At 54.5% G+C, this 17,827-nt stretch overlaps 1 protein-coding gene across 1 annotated transcript in view; it reads right to left on the bottom strand.

Annotated features, from left to right (window-relative positions):
* Positions 1-17,827, bottom strand: part of LOC137361946 (rap1 GTPase-activating protein 1-like) — a 146,103-nt gene that overhangs the window by 79,983 nt on the left and 48,293 nt on the right. Inside the window, exons 3-7 of the mRNA XM_068026528.1 lie at positions 13,549-13,614; positions 12,684-12,731; positions 12,246-12,284; positions 11,955-12,140; positions 5,676-5,779 (exon numbers count right to left, since the gene is read on the bottom strand). Of these exons, the coding sequence (XP_067882629.1) occupies positions 5,676-5,779; positions 11,955-12,140; positions 12,246-12,284; positions 12,684-12,731; positions 13,549-13,614 (443 nt within the window). The remainder of the gene's footprint in view (positions 1-5,675; positions 5,780-11,954; positions 12,141-12,245; positions 12,285-12,683; positions 12,732-13,548; positions 13,615-17,827) is intronic.

Raw genomic sequence — 17,827 nt, 5'->3', positions numbered from 1 at the left:
GGGTGATCAGTGGTTCAGGCGGTTGGTGGGTTTGGGGTGATCAGTGTTTCAGGCAGTGGGTTTGGGGTGATCAGTGGTTCAGGCAGTGGGTTTGGGGTGATCAGTGTTTCAGGTGGTTGGTGGGTTTGGGGTGATCAGTGTTTCAGGCGGTGGGTTTGGGGTGATCAGTGTTTCCGGCGGTGGGTTTGGGGTGATCAGTGTTTCAGGCGGTGGGTTTGGGGTGATCAGTGTTTCAGGCGGTGGGTTTGGGGTGATCAGTGTTTCAGGCGGTTGGTGGGTTTGGGGTGATCAGTGTTTCAGGCGGTGGGTTTAGGGTGATCAGTGTTTCAGGCGGCGGGTTTGGGGTGATCAGTGTTTCAGGCGGTGGGTTTGGGGTGATCAGTGTTTCAGGCGGTGGGTTTGGGGTGAACAGTGTTTCAGGCGGTGGGTTTGGGGTGATCAGTGTTTCAGGCGGTGGGTTTGGGGTGATCAGTGTTTCAGGCGGTGGGTTTGGGTGATCAGTGTTTCAGGCGGCGGGTTTGGGTGATCAGTGTTTCAGGCGGCGGGTTTGGGGTGATCAGTGTTTCAGGCGGTGGGTTTGGGGTGATCAGTGTTTCAGGCGGTGGGTTTCGGGTGATCAGTGTTTCAGGCGGTGGGTTTGGGGTGATCAGTGTTTCAGGCGGTGGGTTTGGGGTGATCAGTGTTTCAGGCGGTGGGTTTGGGGTGATCAGTGTTTCAGGCGGTGGGTTTCGGGTGATCAGTGTTTCAGGCGGTGGGTTTGGGGTGATCAGTGTTTCAGGCGGTGGGTTTGGAGTGATCAGTGTTTCAGGCGGTTGGTGGGTTTGGGGTGATCAGTGTTTCAGGCGGTGGGTTTGGGGTGATCAGTGTTTCAGGCGGTGGGTTTGGGGTGATCAGTGTTTCAGGCGGTGGGTTTGGGTGATCAGTGTTTCAGGCGGTGGGTTTGGGGTGATCAGTGTTTCAGGCGGTGGGTTTCGGGTGATCAGTGTTTCAGGCGGTGGGTTTGGGGTGATCAGTGTTTCAGGCGGTGGGTTTGGGGTGATCAGTGGTTCAGGCGGTTGGTGGGTTTGGGGTGATCAGTGTTTCAGGCGGTGGGTTTGGGGTGATCAGTGTTTCAGGCGGTGGGTTTGGGGTGATCAGTGTTTCAGGCGGCTGGTGGGTTTGGGGTGATCAGTGTTTCAGGTGGTTGGTGGGTTTGGGGTGATCAGTGTTTCAGGCGGTGGGTTTGGGGTGATCAGTGTTTCAGGCGGTGGGTTTGGGGTGATCAGTGTTTCAGGCGGTGGGTTTGGGGTGATCAGTGTTTCAGGCGGTGGGTTTGGGGTGATCAGTGTTTCAGGCGGTGGGTTTGGGGTGATCAGTGTTTCAGGCGGTGGGTTTGGGGTGATCAGTGTTTCAGGCGGTTGGTGGGTTTGGGGTGATCAGTGTTTCAGGCGGTGGGTTTGGGGTGATCAGTGTTTCAGGCGGTGGGTTTGGGGTGATCAGTGTTTCAGGCGGTGGGTTTGGGGTGATCAGTGTTTCAGGCGGTGGGTTTGGGGTGATCAGTGTTTCAGGCGGTTGGTGGGTTTGGGGTGATCAGTGTTTCAGGCGGTGGGTTTGGGGTGATCAGTGTTTCAGGCGGTGGGTTTGGGGTGATCAGTGTTTCAGGCGGTGGGTTTGGGGTGATCAGTGTTTCAGGCGGTGGGTTTGGGGTGATCAGTGTTTCAGGCGGTGGGTTTGGGGTGATCAGTGTTTCAGGCGGTGGGTTTGGGGTGATCAGTGTTTCAGGCGGTGGGTTTGGGGTGATCAGTGTTTCAGGCGGTGGGTTTGGGGTGATCAGTGTTTCAGGCGGTGGGTTTGGGGTGATCAGTGTTTCAGGCGGTGGGTTTGGGGTGATCAGTGTTTCAGGCGGTGGGTTTGGGGTGATCAGTGTTTCAGGCGGTGGGTTTGGGGTGATCAGTGTTTCAGGCGGTGGGTTTGGGGTGATCAGTGTTTCAGGCGGTGGGTTTGGGGTGATCAGTGTTTCAGGTGGTGGGTTTGGGGTGATCAGTGTTTCAGGCGGTGGGTTTGGGGTGATCAGTGTTTCAGGTGGTGGGTTTGGGTGATCAGTGTTTCAGGCGGTTGGTGGGTTTGGGGTGATCAGTGTTTCAGGCGGTTGGTGGGTTTGGGGTGGTCAGTGTTTCAGGCGGTGGGTTTGGGTGATCAGTGTTTCAGGCGGTTGGTGGGTTTGGGGTGATCAGTGTTTCAGGCGGTGGGTTTGGGGTGATCAGTGTTTCAGGCGGTTGGTGGGTTTGGGGTGATCAGTGTTTCAGGTGGTTGGTGGGTTTGGGGTGATCAGTGTTTCAGGCGGTGGGTTTGGGGTGATCAGTGTTTCAGGCGGTGGGTTTGGGGTGATCAGTGTTTCAGGCAGTGGGTTTGGGGTGATCAGTGTTTCAGGCGGTGGGTTTGGGGTGATCAGTGTTTCAGGCGGTGGGTTTCGGGTGATCAGTGTTTCAGGCGGTGGGTTTGGGGTGATCAGTGTTTCAGGCGGTGGGTTTGGGGTGATCAGTGTTTCAGGCGGTGGGTTTGGGGTGATCAGTGTTTCAGGCGGTGGGTTTGGGGTGATCAGTGTTTCAGGCGGTGGGTTTGGGGTGATCAGTGGTTCAGGCGGTGGGTTTGGGGTGATCAGTGGTTCAGGCGGTTGGTGGGTTTGGGGTGATCAGTGTTTCAGGCAGTGGGTTTGGGGTGATCAGTGTTTCAGGCGGTGGGTTTGGGGTGATCAGTGTTTCAGGCGGTGGGTTTGGGGTGATCAGTGTTTCAGGCGGTGGGTTTGGGGTGATCAGTGTTTCAGGCGGTGGGTTTCGGGTGATCAGTGTTTCAGGCGGTGGGTTTGGGGTGATCAGTGTTTCAGGCGGTGGGTTTGGGGTGATCAGTGTTTCAGGCGGTTGGTGGGTTTGGGGTGATCAGTGTTTCAGGCGGTGGGTTTGGGTGATCAGTGTTTCAGGCGGTGGGTTTGGGGTGATCAGTGTTTCAGGCGGTGGGTTTGGGTGATCAGTGTTTCAGGCGGTGGGTTTGGGGTGATCAGTGTTTCAGGCGGTGGGTTTGGGGTGATCAGTGTTTCAGGCGGTGGGTTTGGGGTGATCAGTGTTTCAGGCGGTGGGTTTGGGGTGATCAGTGGTTCAGGCGGTGGGTTTGGGGTGATCAGTGGTTCAGGCGGTTGGTGGGTTTGGGGTGATCAGTGTTTCAGGCAGTGGGTTTGGGGTGATCAGTGTTTCAGGCGGTGGGTTTGGGGTGATCAGTGTTTCAGGCGGTGGGTTTGGGGTGATCAGTGTTTCAGGCGGTGGGTTTGGGGTGATCAGTGTTTCAGGCGGTGGGTTTCGGGTGATCAGTGTTTCAGGCGGTGGGTTTGGGGTGATCAGTGTTTCAGGCGGTGGGTTTGGGGTGATCAGTGTTTCAGGCGGTTGGTGGGTTTGGGGTGATCAGTGTTTCAGGCGGTGGGTTTGGGTGATCAGTGTTTCAGGCGGTGGGTTTGGGGTGATCAGTGTTTCAGGCGGTGGGTTTGGGTGATCAGTGTTTCAGGCGGTGGGTTTGGGGTGATCAGTGTTTCAGGCGGTGGGTTTGGGGTGATCAGTGTTTCAGGCGGTGGGTTTGGGGTGATCAGTGTTTCAGGCGGTGGGTTTGGGGTGATCAGTGTTTCAGGCGGTTGGTGGGTTTGGGGTGATCAGTGTTTCAGGCGGTGGGTTTGGGGTGATCAGTGTTTCAGGCGGTGTTTTTGGGGTGATCAGTGTTTCAGGCGGTTGGTGGGTTTGGGGTGATCAGTGTTTCAGGTGGTTGGTGGGTTTGGGGTGATCAGTGTTTCAGGCGGTAGGTTTGGGGTGATCAGTGTTTCAGGCGGTGGGTTTGGGGTGATCAGTGTTTCAGGCGGTGGGTTTGGGGTGATCAGTGTTTCAGGCGGTGGGTTTGGGGTGATCAGTGTTTCAGGCGGTGGGTTTGGGGTGATCAGTGTTTCAGGCGGTGGGTTTGGGGTGATCAGTGTTTCAGGCGGTTGGTGGGTTTGGGGTGATCAGTGTTTCAGGCGGTGGGTTTGGGGTGATCAGTGTTTCAGGCAGTGGGTTTGGGGTGATCAGTGTTTCAGGCGGTGGGTTTGGGGTGATCAGTGTTTCAGGCGGTGGGTTTGGGGTGATCAGTGTTTCAGGCGGTGGGTTTGGGGTGATCAGTGTTTCAGGCGGTTGGTAGGTTTGGGGTGATCAGTGTTTTAGGCGGTGGGTTTGGGGTGATCAGTGTTTCAGGCGGTGGGTTTGGGGTGATCAGTGTTTCAGGCGGTGGGTTTGGGGTGATCAGTGTTTCAGGCGGTGGGTTTGGGGTGATCAGTGTTTCAGGCGGTGGGTTTGGGGTGATCAGTGTTTCAGGCGGTGGGTTTGGGGTGATCAGTGTTTCAGGCGGTTGGTGGGTTTGGGGTGATCAGTGTTTCAGGCGGTGGGTTTGGGGTGATCAGTGTTTCAGGCGGTGGGTTTGGGGTGATCAGTGTTTCAGGCGGTTGGTGAGTTTGGGGTGATCAGTGTTTCAGGCGGTGGGTTTGGGGTGATCAGTGTTTCAGGCGGTGGGTTTGGGGTGATCAGTGTTTCAGGCGGTGGGTTTGGGGTGATCAGTGTTTCAGGCGGTGGGTTTGGGGTGATCTGTGTTTCAGGCGGTGGGTTTGGGGTGATCAGTGTTTCAGGCGGTGGGTTTGGGGTGATCAGTGTTTCAGGCGGTGGGTTTGGGGTGATCAGTGTTTCAGGCGGTGGGTTTGGGGTGATCAGTGTTTCAGGCGGTGGGTTTGGGGTGATCAGTGTTTCAGGCGGTGGGTTTGGGGTGATCAGTGTTTCAGGGGGTGGGTTTGGGGTGATCAGTGTTTCAGGCGGTGGGTTTGGGGTGATCAGTGTTTCAGGCGGTGGGTTTGGGGTGATCAGTGTTTCAGGCGGTGGGTTTGGGGTGATCAGTGTTTCAGGCGGTGGGTTTGGGGTGATCAGTGTTTCAGGCGGTGGGTTTGGGGTGATCAGTGGTTCAGGCGGTGGGTTTGGGGTGATCAGTGTTTCAGGCGGTTGGTGGGTTTGGGGTGATCAGTGTTTCAGGCGGTGGGTTTGGGGTGATCAGTGTTTCAGGCGGTTGGTGGGTTTGGGGTGATCAGTGTTTCAGGCGGTGGGTTTGGGGTGATCAGTGTTTCAGGCGGTGGGTTTGGGGTGATCAGTGTTGCAGGCGGTGGGTTTGGGGTGATCAGTGTTTCAGGCGGTGGGTTTGGGGTGATCAGTGTTTCAGGCGGTGGGTTTGGGGTGATCAGTGTTTCAGGCGGTGGGTTTGGGGTGATCAGTGTTTCAGGCGGTGGGTTTGGGGTGATCAGTGTTTCAGGCGGTGGGTTTGGGGTGATCAGTGTTTCAGGCGGTGGGTTTGGGGTGATCAGTGGTTCAGGCGGTGGGTTTGGGGTGATCAGTGTTTCAGGCGGTTGGTGGGTTTGGGGTGATCAGTGTTTCAGGCGGTGGGTTTGGGGTGATCAGTGTTTCAGGCGGTTGGTGGGTTTGGGGTGATCAGTGTTTCAGGCGGTGGGTTTGGGGTGATCAGTGTTTCAGGCGGTGGGTTTGGGGTGATCAGTGTTTCAGGCGGTGGGTTTGGGGTGATCAGTGTTTCAGGCGGTGGGTTTGGGGTGATCAGTGTGTCTGCGTGTTCCGGGTTCAGAGTTCCGGGCTGACCTGAGAAGGAGCCTTCCGGTTTCCATGGCGCCCATCATCTCATATTTGATTGAGAGGAGCACATTTCCCAGAGACACATCAACGGCATAAAAATTATAGTGTTCCTGAAATCAAGAACAGGAAGAGAAAGTGAAGGATTGGCAGAATAATGGAGACCGGGAGAGATGGAAAGAGGGAGAGGGAGAAAGAGGAGGAGGGGGAGAGACAGAGACAAGTCAAGAGAGATGGATGGAGAGACAGAGAGACAAATAGTGGGGGCAAGGGAAGGGGGAGAGAGAGATGTCAGGGAGAGAAAGAAGCAGAGATAGCAGGAGAGAGAGGGAGAGGGATTGATGGTCCTGAGGCACATTGAACCCCTGTTACACTCGGGGGAATCGATGGTCCTGAGGCACAGTGAACCCCTGTTACACTCGGGGGAATTGATGGTCCTGAGGCACAGTGAACCCCTGTTACACTCGGGGGGGAATCGATGGTCCTGAGGCACAGTGAACCCCTGTTACACTCGGGGGGAATCGATGGTCCTGAGGCACAGTGATCCCCTGTTACACTCGGGGGAATCGATGGTCCTGAGGCACAGTGAACCCCTGTTACACTCGGGGGGGAATCGATGGTCCTGAGGCACATTGAACCCCTGTTACACTCGGGGGAATCGATGGTCCTGAGGCACAGTGAACCCCTGTTACACTCGGGGGGAATCGATGGTCCTGAGGCACAGTGAACCCCTGTTACACTCGGGGGAATCGATGGTCCTGAGGCACAGTGAACCCCTGTTACACTCGGGGGAATCGATGGTCCTGAGGCACAGTGAACCCCTGTTCCACTCGGGGGAATCGATGGTCCTGAGGCACAGTGAACCCCTGTTCCACTCATAATCGATGGTCCTGAGGCACAGTGAACCCCTGTTACACTCGGAATCGATGGTCCGGAGGCACAGTGAACCCCTGTTCCACTCGGAATCGATGGTCCTGAGGCACAGTGAACCCCTGTTACACTCGGAATCAATGGTCCTGAGGCACAGTGAACCCCTGTTCCACTCGGAATCGATGGTCCTGAGGCACAGTGAACCCCTGTTACACTCGGGGGAATCGATGGTCCTGAGGCACAGTGAACCCCTGTTACACTCGGGGGAATCGATGGTCCTGAGGCACAGTGAACCCCTGTTACACTCGGGGGAATCGATGGTCCTGAGGCACAGTGAACCCCTGTTACACTCGGGGGAATCGATGGTCCTGAGGCACAGTGAACCCCTGTTACACTCGGGGGAATCGATGGTCCTGAGGCACAGTGAACCCCTGTTACACTCGGGGGAATCGATGGTCCTGAGGCACAGTGAACCCCTGTTACACTCGGGGGAATCGATGGTCCTGAGGCACAGTGAACCCCTGTTACACTTGGGGGAATCGATGGTCCTGAGGCACTTTGAACCCCTGTTACACTCGGGGGGGAATCGATGGTCCTGAGGCACAGTGAACCCCTGTTCCACTCGGGGGAATCGGTGGTCCTGAGGCACAGTGAACCCCTGTTACACTCGGGGGGAATCGATGGTCCTGAGGCACAGTGATCCCCTGTTACACTCGGGGGAATCGATGGTCCTGAGGCACAGTGAACCCCTGTTACACTCGGGGGGGAATCGATGGTCCTGAGGCACATTGAACCCCTGTTACACTCGGGGGAATCGATGGTCCTGAGGCACAGTGAACCCCTGTTACACTCGGGGGGAATCGATGGTCCTGAGGCACAGTGAACCCCTGTTACACTCGGGGGGAATCGATGGTCCTGAGGCACAGTGAACCCCTGTTACACTCGGGGGAATCGATGGTCCTGAGGCACAGTGAACCCATGTTACACTCGGGGGGGAATCGATGGTCCTGAGGCACAGTGAACCCCTGTTACACTCGGGGGAATCGATGGTCCTGAGGCACAGTGAACCCCTGTTACACTCGGGGGGGAATCGATGGTCCTGAGGCACTTTGAACCCCTGTTACACTCGGGGGGGAATCGATGGTCCTGAGGCACAGTGAACCCCTGTTACACTCGGGGGGGAATCGATGGTCCTGAGGCACAGTGAACCCCTGTTACACTCGGGGGAATCGATGGTCCTGAGGCACAGTGAACCCCTGTTACACTCGGGGGAATCGATGGTCCTGAGGCACAGTGAACCCCTGTTCCACTCGGAATCGATGGTCCTGAGGCACAGTGAACCCCTGTTACACTCGGAATCGATGGTCCTGAGGCACAGTGAATCCCTGTTACACTCGGGGGAATCGATGGTCCTGAGGCACAGTGAATCCCTGTTACACTCGGGGGAATCGATGGTCCTGAGGCACAGTGAACCCCTGTTCCACTCATAATCGATGGTCCTGAGGCACAGTGAACCCCTGTTACACTCGGGGGGGAATCGATGGTCCTGAGGCACAGTGAACCCCTGTTACACTCGGGGGGGAATCGATGGTCCTGAGGCACTTTGAACCCCTGTTAAACTCGGGGGGGAATCGATGGTCCTGAGGCACAGTGAACCCCTGTTACACTCGGGGGAATCGATGGTCCTGAGGCACAGTGAACCCCTGTTACACTCGGGGGAATCGATGGTCCTGAGGCACAGTGAACCCCTGTTACACTCGGGGGAATCGATGGTCCTGAGGCACAGTGAACCCCTGTTACACTCGGGGGAATCGATGGTCCTGAGGCACAGTGAACCCCTGTTACACTCGGGGGGGAATCGATGGTCCTGAGGCACAGTGAACCCCTGTTACACTCGGGGAATCGATGGTCCTGAGGCACAGTGAACCCCTGTTACACTCGGGGGAATCGATGGTCCTGAGGCACAGTGAACCCCTGTTCCACTCGGGGGAATCGATGGTCCTGAGGCACAGTGAACCCCTGTTACACTCGGGGGAATCGATGGTCCTGAGGCACAGTGAACCCCTGTTACACTCGGGGGAATCGATGGTCCTGAGGCACAGTGAACCCCTGTTACACTCGGGGGAATCGATGGTCCTGAGGCACAGTGAACCCATGTTGCACTCGGGGGAATCGATGGTCCTGAGGCACATTGAACCCCTGTTACACTCGGGGGGGAATCGATGGTCCTGAGGCACAGTGAACCCATGTTACACTCGGAACCGATGGTCCTGAGGCACAGTGAACCCCTGTTCCACTCGGGGGAATCGATGGTCCTGAGGCACAGTGAACCCCTGTTCCACTCGGGGGAATCGATGGTCCTGAGGCACAGTGAACCCCTGTTACACTCGGGGGAATCGATGGTCCTGAGGCACAGTGAACCCCTGTTCCACTCGGGGGAATCGATGGTCCTGAGGCACAGTGAACCCCTGTTCCACTCGGGGGAATCGATGGTCCTGAGGCACAGTGAACCCCTGTTACACTCGGGGGAATCGATGGTCCTGAGGCACAGTGAACCCCTGTTAGACTCGGGGGAATCGATGGTCCTGAGGCACAGTGAACCCCTGTTACACTCGGGGGAATCGATGGTCCTGAGGCACAGTGAACCCCTGTTACACTCGGGGGAATCGATGGTCCTGAGGCACAGTGAACCCCTGTTACACTCGGGGGGGAATCGATGGTCCTGAGGCACAGTGAACCCCTGTTACACTCGGGGGGGAATCGATGGTCCTGAGGCACAGTGAACCCCTGTTACACTCGGGGGGGAATCGATGGTCCTGAGGCACAGTGAACCCCTGTTACACTCGGGGGGGAATCGATGGTCCTGAGGCACAGTGAACCCATGTTACACTCGGAACCGATGCTCCTGAGGCATATTGAACCCCTGTTACACTCGGAATCAATGGTCCTGAGGCACAGTGAACCCCTGTTACACTCGGAATCAATGGTCCTGAGGCACAGTGAACCCCTGTTACACTCGGAATCAATGGTCCTGAGGCACAGTGAACCCCTGTTACACTCGGGGGAATCGATGGTCCTGAGGCACAGTGAACCCCTGTTACACTCGGGGGAATCGATGGTCCTGAGGCACAGTGAACCCCTGTTACACTTGGGGGAATCGATGGTCCTGAGGCACTTTGAACCCCTGTTAAACTCGGGGGGGAATCGATGGTCCTGAGGCACAGTGAACCCATGTTACACTCGGGGCAATTGATGGTCCTGAGGCACAGTGAACCCCTGTTACACTCGGGGGAATCGATGGTCCTGAGGCACAGTGAACCCCTGTTACACTCGGGGGAATCGATGGTCCTGAGGCACAGTGAACCCCTGTTACACTCGGGGGAATCGATGGTCCTGAGGCACAGTGAACCCCTGTTACACTCGGGGGAATCGATGGTCCTGAGGCACAGTGAACCCCTGTTACACTCGGGGGGGAATCGATGGTCCTGAGGCACAGTGAACCCCTGTTACACTCGGGGAATCGATGGTCCTGAGGCACAGTGAACCCCTGTTACACTCGGGGGAATCGATGGTCCTGAGGCACAGTGAACCCCTGTTCCACTCGGGGGAATCGATGGTCCTGAGGCACAGTGAACCCCTGTTACACTCGGGGGAATCGATGGTCCTGAGGCACAGTGAACCCCTGTTACACTCGGGGGAATCGATGGTCCTGAGGCACAGTGAACCCATGTTGCACTCGGGGGAATCGATGGTCCTGAGGCACATTGAACCCCTGTTACACTCGGGGGGGAATCGATGGTCCTGAGGCACAGTGAACCCATGTTACACTCGGAACCGATGGTCCTGAGGCACAGTGAACCCCTGTTCCACTCGGGGGAATCGATGGTCCTGAGGCACAGTGAACCCCTGTTCCACTCGGGGGAATCGATGGTCCTGAGGCACAGTGAACCCCTGTTACACTCGGGGGAATCGATGGTCCTGAGGCACAGTGAACCCCTGTTAGACTCGGGGGAATTGATGGTCCTGAGGCACAGTGAACCCCTGTTACACTCGGGGGAATCGATGGTCCTGAGGCACAGTGAACCCCTGTTACACTCGGGGGAATCGATGGTCCTGAGGCACAGTGAACCCATGTTGCACTCGGGGGAATCGATGGTCCTGAGGCACATTGAACCCCTGTTACACTCGGGGGGAATCGATGGTCCTGAGGCACAGTGAACCCCTGTTACACTCGGGGGGGAATCGATGGTCCTGAGGCACAGTGAACCCCTGTTACACTCGGGGGGGAATCGATGGTCCTGAGGCACAGTGAACCCCTGTTACACTCGGGGGGGAATCGATGGTCCTGAGGCACAGTGAACCCATGTTACACTCGGAACCGATGGTCCTGAGGCATATTGAACCCCTGTTACACTCGGAATCAATGGTCCTGAGGCACAGTGAACCCCTGTTACACTCGGAATCAATGGTCCTGAGGCACAGTGAACCCCTGTTACACTCGGAATCAATGGTCCTGAGGCACAGTGAACCCCTGTTACACTCGGGGGAATCGATGGTCCTGAGGCACAGTGAACCCCTGTTACACTCGGGGGAATCGATGGTCCTGAGGCACAGTGAACCCCTGTTACACTCGGGGGAATCGGTGGTCCTGAGGCACAGTGAATCCCTGTTACACTCGGGGGAATCGATGGTCCTGAGGCACAGTGAACCCCTGTTACACTCGGGGGAATCGATGGTCCTGAGGCACAGTGAACCCCTGTTACACTCGGGGGAATCGATGGTCCTGAGGCACAGTGAACCCCTGTTACACTCGGGGGAATCGATGCTCCTGAGGCACAGTGAACCCCTGTTACACTCGGGGGGGAATCGATGGTCCTGAGGCACAGTGAACCCCTGTTACACTCGGGGGAATCGATGGTCCTGAGGCACAGTGAACCCCTGTTACACTCGGGGGAATCGATGGTCCTGAGGCACAGTGAACCCCTGTTACACTCGGGGGAATCGATGGTCCTGAGGCACAGTGAACCCCTGTTACACTCGGGGGAATCGATGCTCCTGAGGCACAGTGAACCCCTGTTACACTCGGGGGAATCGATGGTCCTGAGGCACTTTGAACCCCTGTTAAACTCGGGGGGGAATCGATGGTCCTGAGGCACTTTGAACCCCTGTTAAACTCGGGGGGGAATCGATGGTCCTGAGGCACAGTGAACCCATGTTACACTCGGTGGGGGAATCGATGCTCCTGAGGCACAGTGAACCCCTGTTCCACTCGGGGGAATCGATGGTCCTGAGGCACAGTGAACCCCTGTTACACTCGGGGGGGGAATCGATGCTCCTGAGGCACAGTGAACCCATGTTACACTTGGAGCACCCTATTGCAGGGCTGCAGCAGTCGGTCGAATCAGTCTAGTTCCCTACCTTTCCCAGAAAGTGTCTCCTGTACAGTGTCGCAGTCCGATCACTGTCAACGAGCAGCCTGGAGGCAGCCACTGACTCTGGATCCTCCTTCATCCGGTCCGGGTTCGAACCAAACTTTCCTTCCATCCAATATCCCCCAAAGGGAGGAGGGATAATGATAGGGTAAGGGTGACCCCTCCCCAGAACCTTCAGATAGACAGAGACAGACAGTCAGTGTGTGTAGTCCATCAGTAATAAACAGAGAGAGAGGGAGACAGGGAGAGACAGACAGAGACACAGTTCACCACCTACTTCATGAATACTGGGATAAGGGATGTTCTCATCTTCCCGCTGAAAGGGAAAAACAGGATTAACAGTAAATTCACACGCCCTCCGACACCCTACCCAATCCCCAACTCCACCCACCCCACATCGCATGTCAGGATAAATAGAGATAGGTGGGGGAGACGAGGAGGAAATGGCGGGCAACAGAGGAGGGTGAGCAGGGTCGGCCGGAGAAGGAGGAATTGGTTGAATGGGAGCAGGAGGGGATAGAGAATGAAGGACAGAAAAGGGAGGCGGCAGGACAGGACGAAAGCAGAGGAGGGGAGGATGGGAATGTGGGGGGGTTGGGAGGTGATGAGAGGGAAGGAGGGCACACGAGGTGGAGGAAGATGGGTCGTGGATGGGAGCAGGGGAAGGGAAAGTGGGATGAGGGGATGGGGAGAGTCAGGAAATTCTGATTCCTACCTTCACAGCTTGCGGCAGGGGACATCTCTGCTCCTCCAATCGCATGCCCTGAGCAATAGATCACAAAACTGAGAAACAATCAACCAAGTCCCAGGGGTGTTTGCCTTCTGGACCACACAAAGACATTTCTCCCATCTGCCAACTCCACTACCCTCGTGAACATCACCAGTCATTCATCCCCAGCCCGCTGCCTCAAACTCAGTCATTCTCCTCCCCAAGAACCCACTCACCTATTATACAAACAGGCCCTCAGTTTCATATTATCTTCAGTATACAGCCCCTCTCAGTTGTGACATTCACAAACCTCCTTCCTTCTCCTGATCCCTGTCCAATGACCTCTTGGTTAGAGGGGAGGGGGTGAATCAGCCCGGGTTCCTGCAACTGATCCCTGTCTGGTGACCCCTGGGTGAGGGAGGAGGGGGTGAATCAGCCCGGGTTCCTGCTCCTGATCCCTGTCCAGTGACCCCTGGGTTAGGGAGGGGGTGAATCAGCCCGGGTTCCTGCTCCTGATCCCTGTCCAGTGACCCCTGGGTTAGGGAGGGGGTGAATCAGCCCAGGTTCCTGCTCCTGATCCCTGTCCAGTGACCCCTGGGTTAGGGAGGAGGGGGTGAATCAGCCCGGGTTCCTGCTCCTGATCCCTGTCCAGTGACCCCTGGGTTAGGGAGGAGGGTTTGAATCAGCCGGGGTTCCTGCTCCTGATCCCTGTCCAGTGACCCCTGGGTTCGGGCGGGGGTGAATCAGCCCGGGTTCCTGCTCCTGATCCCTATCCAGTGACCCCTGGGTTAGGGAGGAGGTGAATCAGCCCAGATTCCTGCTCCTGATCCCTGTCCAGTGACCCAAGCATTAGGGAATGTTGGTGAATTACCTGCATTTTCTCAATGAATTCAAACAGGTCTTCAGTCTGTGGAGAGAAAAATGAGGTGGTCACAACCTAATATATATCAGAGTGTTACAGTGAGGGGTGTGGGATATATCAGTGTTACAGTGAGGGGTGTGGGATATATCAGTGTTACTGTGAGGGGTGTGGGATATATCAGTGTTACAGTGAGGGGTGTGGGATATATCAGTGTTACAGTGAGGGGTGTGGGATATATCAGTGTTACAGTGAGGGGTGTGGGATATATCAGAGTGTTACAGTGAGGGGTGTGGGATCTAGCAGAGTGTTACAGTGAGGGGTGTGGGATACATCAGTGTCACAGTGAGGGGTGTGGGATATATCAGAGTGTTACAGTGAGGGGTGTGGGATATATCAGTGTTACAGTGAGGGGTGTGGGATATATCAGTGTCACAGTGAGGGGTGTGGGATATATCAGTGTGACAGTGAGGGGTGTGGGATATATCAGTGTTACAGTGAGGGGTGTGGGATATATCAGTGTTACAGTGAGGGGTGTAGGATACATCAGTGTTACAGTGAGGGGTGTGGGATATATCAGTGTGACAGTGAGGGGTGTGGGATATATCAGTGTTACAGTGAGGGGTGTGGGATATATCAGTGTTACAGTGAGGGGTGTAGGATACATCAGTGTTACAGTGAGGGGTGTGGGACATATCAGTGTTACAGTGAGGGGTGTGGGACATATCAGTGTTACAGTGAGGGGTGTGGGATATATCAGTGTTACAGTGAGGGGTGTGGGATATATCAGTGTTACAGTGAGGGGTGTAGGATACATCAGTGTTACAGTGAGGGGTGTGGGACATATCAGTGTTACAGTGAGGGGTGTGGGATATATCAGTGTTACAGTGAGGGGTGTGGGATCTAGCAGAGTGTTACAGTGAGGGGTGTGGGATACATCAGTGTCACAGTGAGGGGTGTGGGATATATCAGAGTGTTACAGTGAGGGGTGTGGGATATATCAGTGTTACAGTGAGGGGTGTGGGATATATCAGTGTCACAGTGAGGGGTGTGGGATATATCAGTGTTACAGTGAGGGGTGTGGGATATATCAGTGTCACAGTGAGGGGTGTGGGATATATCAGTGTGACAGTGAGGGGTGTGGGATATATCAGTGTTACAGTGAGGGGTGTGGGATATATCAGTGTTACAGTGAGGGGTGTAGGATACATCAGTGTTACAGTGAGGGGTGTGGGATATATCAGTGTGACAGTGAGGGGTGTGGGATATATCAGTGTTACAGTGAGGGGTGTGGGATATATCAGTGTTACAGTGAGGGGTGTAGGATACATCAGTGTTACAGTGAGGGGTGTGGGACATATCAGTGTTACAGTGAGGGGTGTGGGACATATCAGTGTTACAGTGAGGGGTGTGGGATATATCAGTGTTACAGTGAGGGGTGTGGGATATATCAGTGTTACAGTGAGGGGTGTAGGATACATCAGTGTTACAGTGAGGGGTGTGGGACATATCAGTGTTACAGTGAGGGGTGTGGGATATATCAGTGTTACAGTGAGGGGTGTGGGATATATCAGTGTTACAGTGAGGGGTGTGGGATACATCAGTGTTACAGTGAGGGGTGTGGGATATATCAGTGTTACAGTGAGGGGTGTGGGATATATCAGTGTTACAGTGAGGGGTGTGGGATATATCAGTGTTACAGTGAGGGGTGTGGGATATATCAGTGTCACAGTGAGGGGTGTGGGATATATCAGTGTGACAGTGAGGGGTGTGGGATATATCAGTGTTACAGTGAGGGGTGTGGGATATATCAGTGTTACAGTGAGGGGTGTGGGATATATCAGTGTTACAGTGAGGGGTGTAGGATACATCAGTGTTACAGTGAGGGGTGTGGGATATATCAGTGTGACAGTGAGGGGTGTGGGATATATCAGTGTTACAGTGAGGGGTGTGGGATATATCAGTGTTACAGTGAGGGGTGTAGGATACATCAGTGTTACAGTGAGGGGTGTGGGACATATCAGTGTTACAGTGAGGGGTGTAGGATACATCAGTGTTACAGTGAGGGGTGTGGGATATATCAGTGTTACAGTGAGGGGTGTGGGATATATCAGTGTTACAGTGAGGGGTGTAGGATACATCAGTGTTACAGTGAGGGGTGTGGGACATATCAGTGTTACAGTGAGGGGTGTGGGATATATCAGTGTTACAGTGAGGGGTGTAGGATACATCAGTGTTACAGTGAGGGGTGTGGGACATATCAGTGTTACAGTGAGGGGTGTAGGATACATCAGTGTTACAGTGAGGGGTGTGGGATATATCAGTGTTACAGTGAGGGGTGTGGGATATATCAGAGTGTTACAGTAAGGAGTGTGGGATATATCAGTGTTACAGTGAGGGGTGTGGGATATATCAGAGTGTTACAGTAAGGAGTGTGGGATATATCAGTGTTACAGTGAGGGGTGTGGGATATATCAGAGTGTTACAGTAAGGAGTGTGGGATCTAGCAGAGTGTTACAGTAAGGAGTGTGGGATCTAGCAGAGTGTTATAGTGAGGGGTGTGGGATATATCAGTGTTACAGTGAGGGGTGTGGGATACATCAGTGTTACAGTGAGGGGTATGGGATATATCAGAGTGTTAAAGTGAGGAATGTGGGATATATCAAGAGTTTTTTTTCGTTCATGGGAAGTGGGCATCACTGGCTCAGCCAGCATTTATTTCCAATCCCTAATTTCCCTTGAGAAGGTGGTGGTGAGCTGCCTTCTTCAACTGCTGCACTCCATGTGGGGTAGCTACACCCACAGTGCTGTTCGGAAGGGAGTTCATGGATTCTTACCCAGCGACAATGATCTTGTAGGTGATGGTCAGAGAGTTATACAGCACAGAAAAAGGCCCTTCGGCCCACCGTGTCTGTGTCAGCCATCAAGCATCTAACTATACTAATCCCATTTTCCAGCACTTGGTCCGTTGCCTTGTATGCTGTGGTGTTTTCAAGTGCTCATCTGCATAATTCTTAAATGTTGTGAGGGTTCCGGCCTCTGCCACGCCTTCAGGCAACATGTTCCAGATTCCAACCACCCTCTGGGTGAAGATATTATTCCTCAAACCCCTCTAAACCTCCTGCCTCTTAGCTTAAATCTATGCCCCCTGGTAACTGACCCTTCCGCTAAGGGAAAAAGTTTTATCCTATGCATCTGCTGCCCTTGTGCTTCTAGTTGGTAGAGGTCGCGGGTTTGGAAGGTGCTGTCTAAGGAGCCTTGGTGAGTTGCTGCAGTGCATCTTGTAGATGGTACACACTGCTGTCACTGTGCATTGGTGGTGGAGGGAGTGAATGTTTGTGGATGGGGTGCCAATCAAGCGGGCTGCTTTGTTCTGGATGGTGTCGAGCTTCTTGAGTGTTGTTGGAGCTGCACCCATCCAGGCAAGTGGAGAGTATTCCATCACACTCCTGACTTGTACCTTGTAGATGGTGGACAGGCTTTGGGGAGTCAGGAAGTGAGTTACTCGCCTCAGGATTCCCAGCCTCTGACCTGCTCTTGTAGCCACGGTATTTATATGGCTACTCCAGTTCAGTTTCTGGTCAATGGTAACCCCCAGGATGTTGATAGTGGGGGATTCAGCGATGGTAATGCTGTTGAATATCAAGGGGAGATGGTTAGATTCTCTCTTATTGGAGATGGTCATTGCCTGGCACTTGTGTGGCGCGAATGTTATTTGCCTCTTATCAGCCCAAGCCTGGATGTTGTCCAGGTCTTGCTGCATTTCTACACGGACTGCTTCAGTATCTGAGGAGTCACGAATGGTGCTGAACATTGTGCAATCATCAGTGAACATCCCCACTTCTGACCTTATGATTGAAGGAAGGTCGTTGATGAAGCAGCTGAAGATGGTTGGGCCTAGGACACTACCCTGAGGAACTCCTGCAGTGATGTCCTGGAGCTCAGACGATTGACCTCCAACAACCACAACCATCTTCCTTTGCGCTAGGTATGACTCCAGCCAGCGGAGGGTTTTCCCCCTGATTCCCATTGACCTCCGTTTCTCTCGGGCTCCTTGATGCCATACTCGGTCAAATGCTGCCTTGATGTCAAGGGCAGTGACTCTCACCTCACCTCTGGAGTTCAGCTCTTTTGTCCATGTTTGAACCAAGGCTGTAATGAGGTCAGGAGCTGAGTGGCCCTGGCAGAACCCAAACTGAGCATCACTGAGCAGGTTATTGCTAAGCAAGTGCCGCTTGATGGCACTGTTGATGACACCTTCCATCACTTTACTGATGATTGAGAGTAGGCT

The sequence above is a fragment of the Heterodontus francisci genome, unplaced genomic scaffold (genome assembly GCF_036365525.1).
Source record: "Heterodontus francisci isolate sHetFra1 unplaced genomic scaffold, sHetFra1.hap1 HAP1_SCAFFOLD_323, whole genome shotgun sequence".
NCBI lineage: Eukaryota > Metazoa > Chordata > Chondrichthyes > Heterodontiformes > Heterodontidae > Heterodontus > Heterodontus francisci.
Note: the sequence above shows the minus strand (reverse complement) of the source record. Positions and strands in the feature narration are given on the sequence as shown.